Source organism: Hyla sarda, chromosome 3 (assembly GCF_029499605.1).
Source record: "Hyla sarda isolate aHylSar1 chromosome 3, aHylSar1.hap1, whole genome shotgun sequence".
Classification (NCBI taxonomy): domain Eukaryota; kingdom Metazoa; phylum Chordata; class Amphibia; order Anura; family Hylidae; genus Hyla; species Hyla sarda.
The window spans coordinates 161,190,050-161,202,759 of NC_079191.1; the positions used below are offsets into that span (position 1 = coordinate 161,190,050).

Consider the following 12,710-nt stretch of genomic DNA (forward strand, 5'->3'; position numbering starts at 1 on the left):
AAAGGGGACTTCCCCTGTTCCCTAAAGAGGACCCCGCGTTGCCATGGCAGGGGGGGGCCAGCTGGTGGCTTCCTGTCTGCCAGGCCTGTGAGGTCCAGCCATAAGCTGGACCTCACAGGCAAACTATCAGTCTATACTGACAGTTATACTGTGCTTCAGTACAGATTGTATTCCAATAAATAAAGGGTAAAAATAAAAAATAACCGTCCCTCTCCCAATAAAGCCATGTATTATTAAATAATAAATAAAATAACAACAAAACTAATTAAAAACTATACATAACCATTATGATAATTATCCCAAACGGTCAACGCCATGAAAAAAATAAATTAAATAAAAATTGTTAATTTTGGTTAAAAAAAAAAAAAAAAAGGAATAATAATTATCAAATTATCATGTATTGCAAAAATAGTACAAATAAAAATTTAAGCTTGGCTGGCAAAAAATAAGCCCTCACACAATGTGATCGGACAAGAAATAAAGTTATGGCTCTCAAAACATGGCAACACAAAAGTGAGTGGGGGGGGGGAAGAGATTTTGTTGTGAAAAGGAAAAAAAGCTAAAAAGCTATACAAATTGGGTATCCCCATAAATGCACCGATCCACAGAATAAAGATATAAACTCATTTTTTCCGCATAGCAAACACCATAAAAAATAATTAAAAATCACAATATTTTGGAGTTTTTCACAAAAAATGCTGCATGTATCAACACAAATTTACCAGTAATATAAGGTACAACATGTCATGATAAAAATATAATTTGTGCACAGTATATTACACGAGAAAAAAGAAAGTGACAACTAAACCAGAATACATCAAAAATGTAAAAAACAGCCTTTGTCCAGAATGACAAAATTTGCTCTACATGTCCTGTCCTTTAAGGGGTTAAAGGAAATCTGTCACCAGTGTCATCTGCACTAACCTGTTGGTACAGGCAGACAGTGCAGGTGACACTGATTACAACGGTGCCTTCCTTGTCCCGTTCCGTGGCGGGGATCTTCAGTAATCTCCTCCTCTGTTAGCTCTGCTTCGGGCTCCCTGCTTGGGGCATAGGCGGAGCTTATGGACATCACCGCTGCTGTTCTCACAGTGGGACCCAGCAGGGAGCAGCAGCAGTGACATCACTTAACTCAGTCCATGCCCCAAACTGCTGCTACTCTCTGCTGGGTCTCGCAGCATCGGTGATGTTAGTAAGCTCCGCCCGTGCCCCAAGCCTGGTGCCCGGAGCGGAGCTAACGGAAAGGGACAACTTGAGTACCGTTGTAATCAGTTTCACCAGCACTCTGTTGGTACCGACAGGTTAGTACACTGGTGACGGACTTCCTTTTTAAAGTCTCACAAAAAAGTTCTAAGCCCTACGGACTGCTTATAGTCACTATTAACTATTAGGTTTATTTTTTTTTTTTATTTTTTTTTTTCAATATAAGTCTGACAGCTTTGTTTCTTGTATATACGAGAGATTGCAGAGGTCAGAATAATCATTGTAATAACTGTGTGCCTTCTAATATTTTGTAGTTTTTAACACCTACACTATTCTAAATAAATTTCACAGTTTTATATACGGTAGATCACCATTTTATATGGATGTCATCATGTAATACCATAAGTCATTATAGGACTGTTGAAGGATAGACTATTGATGCTTTAAAAAAAAACAAAAAAAAAAAATATTTTCTTTTTTAGGACATATTCGGATACAGGACTAGCACTTGTCGAAAAACTTTGTGCATATGTGGGTATATATTTTCTCTTGGATTTCTATGGCTTATATTCTACTGGAAGCCAGAATGGCATGTATGGGCCAACTGCATCCCATGTTCCTTGAGAGAGGCTGATGTTGTGTTACTTCGATCCACAGTAAGTAATTTTTATTAATATATGTAATAAAAATGAGTGTAGGCTTTGGTATAATTATATGTAAGTACATAGGGAAATTTAGGTTTATTCTTCAATATTGTGCTTTACAAGCTCTCTTGTCTGTTCATGTTCATTGTTAACATGTCAGAAATTTATATATATATATATATATATATATGATCTGTGACTTCCTTTAATATCTGGGCATAGGCTAATACAATTAATACTTTTCAATGGTTTATTTCTGTCTTTCTTTTGACCTCTTTCTCTTTATTCTCATTCTTCTTTTTCTTCTGGGACTAGTGCTGTGACCCCTTTTGTTCTAGTCAAAAATAGCCCTTTGCTTAAACAGTCACATACAAGTTCATTGGTAAACCTATTATACAGAAGGAGGCCCATTAGTAAAGGGGTACTCCAGTGAAAAACTATTTTTCTTTTTTTTCATATCAAATGGCTCTACAAAGTTAAACAGATTTTATAAATCACTTCTATAAAAAAAAAAAAAAAAAAACTTAATCCTATCTGGTAGGCAGATTGACAAATTTGGGCCAATATCTTTTTGAAATTAGTAGTTGATGTTTATTACACAACTTACATTTATTCATATTTTGATTTGATTTTGTTTATTTTTGTACACATTTCACTGCCTGGTAAGACTAGTTACAAGGTCCCCTCAACCTTTTTATTTCTGTGATTTATTTTTAATTTTTTTATAACCTAACCCTGCTTTGTACTTTTCCACAACTTTATTCCTGACCTGTTTGAGCTCCTTGATCTTTATGGTGCTGTGCAAATGTGACTTGTGAAGGCAATTGCTTGGTCTCACAGTAATGGGGTGATATATATATATATATAGGCATACCCATTTTGCAGGTATTTCTACCAATACCTCTAATGTACAGCCTGAATGTGCTGAAAACCCAGCCTAAGCAATGACATGGATGCTTTACTTAAAGGGGTTATCCAGCATAAGAAAAACAAGCTAAATACGCCACATTTGTCTTCAGGTTGGATGTGGTTCTGCAGTTTAGTTCCATTAACCCCTTAAGGAATAAGCCCATTTTGGCCTCAAAGGGGTACTCTGGTCCTAATACATCAAGATGTCTGATAGCAGGGGTCCTGCCACTGTGAGCTCCATGCAGCACTGGAGGCTCCAAGTGTGTGATGTCACATCCCGCCCCCTCAATGCAAGTCTAGGGGGGGCTGTCACGCCCCCTCCCATAGACTTGCATTGAGGGTGCTGGGCGTGACGTCAAACGGAGGCGGAGTCGTGACGTCACGATACTCCTGCCCCGTGGTCTTGAGCCTTCAGACTTGGAGCCTCCAGCGCTGCGTGGAGTTCACACAGGTGGGTTGCTGCATGACAGATTGCAGGGGTCCCCAGCGGCAGGACCCCTGCGATCAGACATCTTATTCCCTATCCTTTTGATCTGAAGCACCCCTTTAAGGACCAGGCCAATTTTTTTTGCATTTTGCTTTCTTCTAAAAATCATAACTCTTTTTTATATTTAAATCCACAGACGAGTATGAGGGCTTGTTTTCTGCGCAGCCAGTTGTCCTTTGTATTGACATTTTACCATAAAATGTATGACACAACAAAAAAAAAAATACTGTGTGACAAATTTGAAAAGAAAACCACAATTTTGGAAGGTTTCGTTTTCACGCTGTAAAAATTATAAGTTTTCTTTATTCTGTGGGTATACGATTAAAATTATACCCATGATTACTTTATTATTGTACTGCTTTAAAAAAAACATCTCAAACCTTTTAACCAAATTAGTGCATTTAAATATCTTTATTTTGACGACCTATAACTTTTAAATTTGCGTATATAAAACTTTTAATAAATGTATTATTTATTTTTAGAATTTGTGACAAAAAAGCTGCAATTTGACTTAGAATATATATATTTGTAAGCTTTTTGGGGGGAAGATGGGGAAGAAGGGACGTTTAACATTTTTATTGGGGGAGGGGATTTTTCCCCTTTTTTTTTTTTTTCCTCTCCACTCTTTATGTCCCCATAGGGGACTACTAGGGGACTATTTTATAGCAATTATTTTATTGCTAATACTGTTCAGTGCTATGCATAGGGCATAGAATTGATCAGTGTTATCAGTGATCTTCTGCTCTGGTCTGCTCAATCTCAGAGCAGAAGACCCCCTGGAGATGAACGAAGGCAGGTGAGGGGATCTCCGTTTGCCTTTACAGATGATCGGAACCCTGCGGCAGCACCGTGGGCGATCTGTTTATCCATTTTAAGTGCCACAGATTCCGTGATCTGTATTGATCACAGCATCTGAGGGGTTAATGGCGGACATCGGCACGATCACTGATGACCGCCATTACCGGTGGGTCCCTGGCTGCTGACAGCAGCCAGGACCTACCGTGCATGATGCGAGCACCGGTCCCATGCTCACGGTAATGTTCATGACTTAAGTGTACATCATGGTGTGTTAGGTACCACTGCACCATGATGTCCAATGTGGTTAAGGAGTTAAAGTGTATGGAGCCAAGTTGTCATACCACACACAACCTGTTGACACATTGCTCTCTGCTGACACCTCTGTCCATGTCAGGAACTGTCCAGAACAGAAACAATTCCCCATAGCAAACCTATCCTGCTCTGGACAGTTCCTTACATGAACAGAGATGTCAGCAGAGAGCACTGTGGACAGACAGAAGAGAAATTCAAAAAGAAAATAACTTTCTCTGCATTGTACAGCAGCTGATAAGTACTGGAAGGATTACGATTTTTAAATAGAAGTAATTTACAAATCTGTTTTAACTTTCTGGGACCAGTTGATTTAAAAAAAAAAATAATAATTCCCACCGGATTACCCCTTTAGGGTGCGTTCACATGCTAGTAACTAGCAGCGGGTTCCTCTTGCGGGAAACCTGCTGCGAGTTACGCTACCATTCATTTGAATGGGTCCGCGGACAGTCCGCAAATCTGACACTATTGCGGACTGTCTGTGGACTCATTTAAATCAATGGTAGCGTAACTCTCAGCAGGATTCCTGCAGCGGGCAACCCACTGCTAGTAATAGCGTGTGAACGCACCCTTAAGCAAGGAAGTCCTATATTGCATATTCATTGGGTGACATGTCCTTTTTCATTAAATTTTTTTTTTGCTGTTTTAATGTAGGATGCGTTTAAAGAACATACATGGAAGAAAGTACTCTCACTTCAACTATCTGACTATGAATACAAGTCGTTTAATGCACTAACACATGATGTGGATTCAGTCATTTATAAAGCAGTGATTAAACCTGAACTGCAGGTAAGTTTGGCATCGTTCCTGGTATTTTGTTTTGCAATAAATTCTTCTTTTAAATCTTCTTTCCTTCTTAGAGTACCTGTCATCAAAATTATTTTTTATATGTTATAGATCATTGCATATTAAACAACTTTCTAATAGGATTTTATTTTAAAAAAAAATGCTTCCTTGTATGTATGTGGCCACTAGTGGTCTCCCTAGGAGTCCCTGGCCGCAAGCTTCTGCATTGATTTCAAACTCACGCCAGACTGAAATCACTCGCACCCTTCCGGCTCCGCCCCCGCTGCTCTCCTAGGCGAAGTGAGGGTGGAAGCAGTCCCCCCAGCAGGCTTCAGTGACGTAGCTCCTGCTGGGGCACGCCCATATGATTCTGCCGGCAGCTCACACTATGTGAGTAAGAAGACAGGTAAGATACAGAGCTTCTTTAAGGGCAGGGGGAGGGAAGGGGGGGATGGGAGTAGTTAGGGAATATAGCCTGTTAGTTTAGAAAAGTTTGTTTACTGACAGGTACTCTTTTTAAAAATTACTTTTGGTTTTCAAAATACACACACACCTGTGTGTTTGCTGGCTTTTTTCTGTAGTATATTTCCCATAGCTATTTTCCAAAGTATTTCAAAGACATTTTTTTTTTTTTTTAATGCAGCACACATATAGGCTATGTTCACACAGCAGAATTTCCACACGGATTTTGCATTAAAATCTGCATGGAAATTCTGCATGTGTTTATAGCCTATTAACTTAAATGGGATTCCGCTGTCCCATTCAACTGAAGGTGAGCTAAAAAAAAATGCAATATGTGAACAGAGCCTGACTTACCACCTTCATTCCAGCTCTGTCATCTTCCTCTGTCATGTAAACACTAGAGGTGGGTAAGTGGACTTCTGATCACAGTATACAGCCATAAGCAGCGCTTATTAGCAGCTGTATGCTACAGAGGTGATTCTTTTCTTTTTGAGTTTCTTTTTTCTGACTTGTCCACAGTGCTCTCTGCTGACACCTGATGCCAGCCCGTATCAGGAAATGTCCAGAGCAGCATAGGTTTGCAGTGGAGATTTTCTCCTGCGCTGAACAGTTCCTGAGGGTATCAAGCGTCAGCAGAGAGCACTGTGGTCAAGACAAAAAAAACACAAAAAAAAAAAAATGAATCTCCTCCTGTAGCTTACAGCTGCTAATAAGTACTGGAAGGGTAAATAGTTTTTAATAGGAGTAATTTAAAAATCTGTTTAACTTTCTGGCACCAGTTTTCCACTGGAGTACCCCTGGGCTCGTTAATACGAGCGGACTTTGCTGCATATTTTAGTGCAGATTTTGCTACGGATTTTCAGCTGCTTATTTTCTACAGTTTTTTTTTTCTTTCTACTGCTTATTTTTTGCTGATAAGTCAATGAGAAAATTAAGCAGCTGAAAATAAAAAGCATCAGATCAGCTCGTGTGAACGAGCCGTAAGTAGGGTCACACCTGCCGTATTTTGCTGCATATTTTCTGCAACTCATTTTGCTACCCATTGACCCAATGATTAGGAAAATATGCAGCAGCAAAATCCGGCATGTGTCACCCCACCCTTAAGAGCAAAAGGAACCAAAAGCAAAAAGTGACTCAACAGAACTAAAACAAATAGCTTTTGTTCCTTTTTTCTTCTTCTTTATTTATCCCCTCCCCCCATCTGCTGAGCATAGCATTTTTATTTAAGAAAACAAAAATCTACAAAAAGTGTTTTTATTTTTTTTTTTTTTTTTATTTTATTTTATTTTTTAGTGCTAGTATTAAGGAATACAGTGAGTATTGGTTGCATTCCATTCCCACTATGAAAATACTTGAAAAAACTGTTGCATGTAATCAGTGGGTATTGGTGCTGGTACTGCCACCAACACTCTACTGGCAGCAGAAGACATGGCAGGTCCTTTGAATCTGCAAACTCAGGATTCCAACTCCCATCAGAGATTTAGGTTCCTCCCCAGCCTTGTTTTAAAGCCCATTAACCATCTGTCTGTAGCATCTGTGCTGATTTTGGGTTCCACTGAAAACCTTGACCATCCAGAAAAGGAATGAAAGACCCCACTTCCAACTTGCCTTTCAGCCCATACACAAATCTTACCAAAGGTTCCTTCGCAGCTGTGGTCTGCGTTGTCAGACAGAAATGGTGCATAAATTCCTTATCTATGTCCTCATTTTAACTTTTAAACATTCAGTTTGCTCATTGGCTGTCTTGTGGACTGATCTTAGTGTTTGCGATGTAAATTTGTGGATCCATACAAGAAAAACAGAAATGCATAAGCCCTCAGCAGTCAGAGACCACTGATACAGAATCCCTGCTAAAAAGGGTTATCCAAGATTAAAAATAAAGAAATAAAATAAATAAAGAAATAAATAAATAAAAAGCCCCACCTGTCCTCAGGCTGTGTGTGGTATTACACCTCAACCTCTTTCACTTCATAGGAACTGAGCTGCAATAGCACACACAAACTTAAAGGGGTACTCCACCCCTAGACATCTTATCCCCTATCCAAAGTATAGGGGATAAGATGTCTGATCGCGGGGGTCCTGCCACCAAGGACCCCCGCAATATAGCATGCAGCACCCACCTGTATCTGCTTCCGCCAGCGCTGGAGGTTCTGGCTCCCGACCACGGGAACGGAAGATCGTGATATTACGACTCCGCCCCCGTGTGATGTCACGCCCCGCCCCCTCAATGCAAGTCTATGGGATGGGGCATGACGGCTGTCACGCCCCATCCCATAGACTTGCATTGAGGGGGCAAGGCGTGACGTCACACGGGGGCAGAGTCGTGACGTCATGCTCTTCTGTTCCTGTGGTCGGGCGCCAGAACCTCCAGCGCTGCCGGAAGCAGATACAGATACAAGATGCCTAGGGGTGGAGTACCCCTTGAAGGCTAGAGTGGTGCTGTTTCTAAGAAATAAGCAGATATATTGTTTTTCTTAACTTCGATAACAGGGACTTGCACAGACCTTTTCGGGGGCTGAACTGAAAAAAGGGCACATCTCCTAATTATTTATATATGAGGAGAAACTTGTAGGAGAAAGATCAAAAGGGCAGAGGCTCAAGCCCCTTTCTAGTGAATCTGTGCACATCCCTGTTAACCCCTTTAGGACTGTGTTGCCAGAATAAACTTGTGTTTTGATCTAAGCAGGTTGCAGTGTTTTTGACAATTAGGTGACCTAGATTAGTTGTGGGTTAACCCTATTATTCATGAGGAATTGGGCGTAACCAAATGTGTGGAATTGTAAAAAGGATCTTCCTTATTTAGCTAATAATTTGCATTAAACCACTTGTAAATACTATAATGCCACAGGCAAAATGTTTTAGCCGGTATGTAAAGAAATGTTACCCTGTGCAGCTCATGTTATTATCTACGGTAGCCGCAGATACATTGTATTATGACTTAAAAAGATAAATTTCTTGTTGTTTATAAATGAATAATTACTTGTTATTACTGATAAAAATGTTGAGCAATAATGATTCATCAGGGAAGAGAAGCAATACATTTTTTTTATTTAACTTTATTTATTTATTTTATTTATTTTTATTTTAGAGGGAAAAGTGTGAGGGAAAAAAACAAAACTAAGAACATTTTCTAGCCATATTATTTTCAGATTCCTACAACCAGATTTTGCTGTTGCAAAACTACAACACCCAGCATGCCCGGACAGCCTTTGGGATATTTTGAAAATGTAAAAATATGCTTCACGGGAACAGCTGACATCTCTACTCTTCTCCCTGAAGTCTCAGCCTATGTTCACATGTTCACGCGACAGAATTTCCTTATGGAATTCTGCAGAAGAATTCAGCCATAATTTACTGTACATTTCTTTGTCCCATTCACACAGCAAAATTTCTGCTTTCCGAATTCCGCATAAATATCAGTCTTTTATATTTTGCGGAATTCCATGGCTGAATCCCATTAGGCTATTTTCACATGGTGGAATACCTGCATGAAAAATTTTCGTGGGACATTCCACTGATGGGACGAACATGCCAGCACTAGGAGTGATCGGAAATGCGCCGTCTCATAGACGGCAATGCATTTTCTTGCGGAATCTGCTGTGGAAATTCTGCCGTGTGAACAGAACAGCAGAATCCCGTTGAAATCAATGGGACTCTGCTGCTGCAGAATGTGGAAGATTCATGCAAAATTCCATACAGACATTCTGCCGCGTGAACCCAGCCTAAAAGTCAATGCGGCTTGAATTTCAGCAAGTTTTTGTTGAACATAATTTTTGTGGAACTCCAGAAATTCCGCCATGTAAACTTGCCCCCACACTAGCCCAGAAGCCACTTTATGCCCAGGCATATGGTTGCTTTGGGGCCTGCGCAAGATTTCAGAGAAGAGCGTTGACGCCGACCGTGACCTGGTGAGAAACCTTGTTTTCTCCTATATAGCCTGTTGTGTATAGGGTAAAACCTGACAGGTTTCCTTTTTAAACACAGTCTTTATATAATGCCTCAGGATTATCAAGTTTATAGAATATTAATGTTTCATTTTATTTTTGTATTTCTGGAGCAGAATCTTGTTGAAGTGTTATATTAATGATTTATTTTTCTACAATAACAATTGGCTGCCCATCAAACTGGGCTCATTGTGTGAATATTTAAATTTAGGGCCATTTACGCTTTACAGTCTTTCAACAGCTTATTAAGGAGATAATAAACACCAATTAAAGGCAATGGAAATATTGCTTGAACACAGTGAACACATCAGTTCTGACCTACTGAACCTTGAACAAAGACCAGATAATTGTCTAAATAAGATCTCGTATATACTCGAGTATAAGCCGACCCGAATATAAGCCAAGGCCCCTAATTTTACCCCAAAACCCAGGAAAAGTTATTGACTCTACTATAAGCCTAGGATGGGAAATACATCATCCCCCCCATGTAATCATCCAGACCCCCATCATCATCCAGACCCCCCCCCCTTAATCATCACCGCCTGTAAATCCCTTCATCAGTTGTCTTCAACCTGTGGCCCTCCAGATGTTGCAAAACTACAACTCCCAGCATGCTGGGTGTTGTAGTTTTGAAACCTCTGGAGGTCCGCAGGTTGAAGACCACTGCGGCCTTCGTCATCCTCCAGCCCCCCCCCCCTTTTGATTTGTACTCCCCTCCCCTCGGCAGGAAGTTAGGGTGAGCTGGTCCGGGCCATCTATGCTGCAGGGACCGTCCGGTGGGGATGATTAGTTGTTGCGGGCTGTCCATTTTCACTGTCCATTTTCACCTCTTCTCCATGCTTCAGGCCTGGCCCCGGACTAGTGACGTTGCCTTGACGACAACGCACAGGGACGTTGTACATGAACGTCCCTGTGCGTCGTCGCCAAGGCAACATCACAAGTCCGGGGCCGGGCCTGAAGCTAGGAGAAGAGGTCCCCCCGGTGAAAATGGACAGCCCGCAACAACTAATCCTCCCCACCGGACGGTCCCTGTAGCATAGATGGCCAGGACCAGCTCACCCTAACTTCCTGCCGAGGGGAGGCGAGTACAAATCAAAAGGGGGAGGGGGGGTGGATGATGATGAAGGCCGCAGTGGTCTTCAACCTGCGGACCTCCAGAGGTTTCAAAACTACAACACCCAGCATGCCTGGGCATGCTGGGAGTTGTAGTTTTGCAATATCTGGAGGTCCGCAGGTTGAAGACCACTGAGAAGGGATTGACAGGCGGAGAGTTCACTCGAGTATAAGCCGAGGGGGGGCGTTTTCAGCACGAAAAATCGTGCTGAAAAACTCGGCTTATACTCGAGTATATACGGTAATGGTTATTATGACTGACTGACTTATTGGGATCTACGCCAGGAACTGGTCACATTTTTCTGCCTAAGAGATTAGTAACTGACAACCTTTTAGACAGTTCAGTTCTCTGGGGGATATAAGCCAGGTTTTTGGCACAGACAGTTTTTGGCATAGACTTGTCATTGTCATTGAGTTTTAGAAACTTTTGACAAAGGGGCACGGCTTATTATGCAGTGAAGTGGGCTCATATGCATGGCTTATGTGCACCAAATTTTGATGCCCATTTTTGGTATACCACTATACCAGCTCATAAATTGTGCAAACGATAATCTGATTATCACTGACAACATTTGTCCTGCTGCTGGGATAGTGAAGAAGATAAGGACATTACTTTTCAACAAATGTCTCTGAACAGGATCACAGCTTCTAAAACTTATCAAATCTACTGCACCAATTCTACCTTCATCTGCAGCACTAGCCAATACTAGTCTGGAGTCATAAATCTATTAGCAGACTATACATTTGTAAATTACTTCTATTAAAAAATCTTAATCCTTCCAGTACTTATTAGTTGCTGGATATTACAGAGGAAATTTTCTTTTTGGAACACAGTGCTCTCTGCTGACACCTCTGTCCATTTTAAGAACTGTCCAGAGTTGGAGAAAATCCCCATAGCAAACATATGCTGCTCTGGACAGTTCCTAAAATGGACAGAGATGTCAGCAGAGAGCTCTGTGTTCCAAAAAGAAAAGAATTTCCTCTGTAGTATTCAGCAGCTAAAACACTCCTAAACACTCAGAGCTGCCAGCCTGCTTTGTTCACAGCCAAACAGGCTGGCAGCTCTGAGTGTTCTCCTTTGTGAACAAAGCAGACTGGCAGCTCGTAGTGTTTAGGACTACAGCATGAGTCTGAAATGCTTGCTGCCAGGACTGGTAGGGAGACCCCTAGTGGTCATTTCTTCAAAGTGGAAAATTAAATAGAAAGAAGCATATTTTTTTAATAACATGCAATTGTAAAGTTATTCTGCATACATTAATCTATAATATATCAAAGTTTTTTTGATGAGAGGTACCCTTTAACTTTCTGGCACCAGCTGATTTAAAAAAAAAAAAAAAAGTTTCCCACCGGAGTACCCCTTTAAATGGGCACCATCATTTGCATATTTATTTTATATGATGTAGATAACATTAAATGTATATTTGTACTATTCATTAGTTAATTTTTTTTTATTTTTTTGAGTGAATAATACACTATACGTCTTACCATTTGTGTTTCCTCTCCTGTCCACAACACTATTTTCCCTACAGCTATTGCCTCTGTTTTATGGCTAGGACACAATACAGGAAGTGTGGGTGGGATAAGAATTTATTTTTATTTTTATAGGTCCGATACATTCAAGTTCAGAAAATCCGTTACATATGGGATGACTATAGGAAACAGTTTACCAAGTCTGGGTATGTGGAAAGCATTTTATGCATGGAAAGCATGTTATATTCATATCTTACCTTTTTCAGTATCACACTTTTTTTTTATTAATTTATTTTTTTATATTTCAGAATCTTGGAAGAAGATTACACATGTGTAGCTATGCACAATAATTTTGGGGATGGTTTTCCAAAAGAGGAGCAGGATGTCAGGTAAAGAAGAGGTTAAGTCCGGTTGTTCTGGAAGAAAGTACATGGTCAGGGGCTCCACTGGGGTTTCCATAAACTTTTCCAGATTTTTAATATTTTTTTTTTTACAACAAGAGTAGAACAACCCATTATCATTATGTTTGTAACTTTATTTTTTAGATTTTATTTAAATCCATCAGTAAACAAATGTCCCAATGGT

General features: G+C 40.3%; 1 protein-coding gene across 1 annotated transcript in view; it reads left to right on the forward strand.

The window, feature by feature from the left end:
• Positions 1 to 12,710, forward strand: part of ATP13A4 (ATPase 13A4) — a 130,570-nt gene that overhangs the window by 37,657 nt on the left and 80,203 nt on the right. Inside the window, exons 2-5 of the mRNA XM_056565395.1 lie at positions 1,686 to 1,859; positions 5,005 to 5,139; positions 12,261 to 12,331; positions 12,434 to 12,514. Coding sequence (XP_056421370.1) covers positions 1,686 to 1,859; positions 5,005 to 5,139; positions 12,261 to 12,331; positions 12,434 to 12,514 — 461 coding nt within the window. The remainder of the gene's footprint in view (positions 1 to 1,685; positions 1,860 to 5,004; positions 5,140 to 12,260; positions 12,332 to 12,433; positions 12,515 to 12,710) is intronic.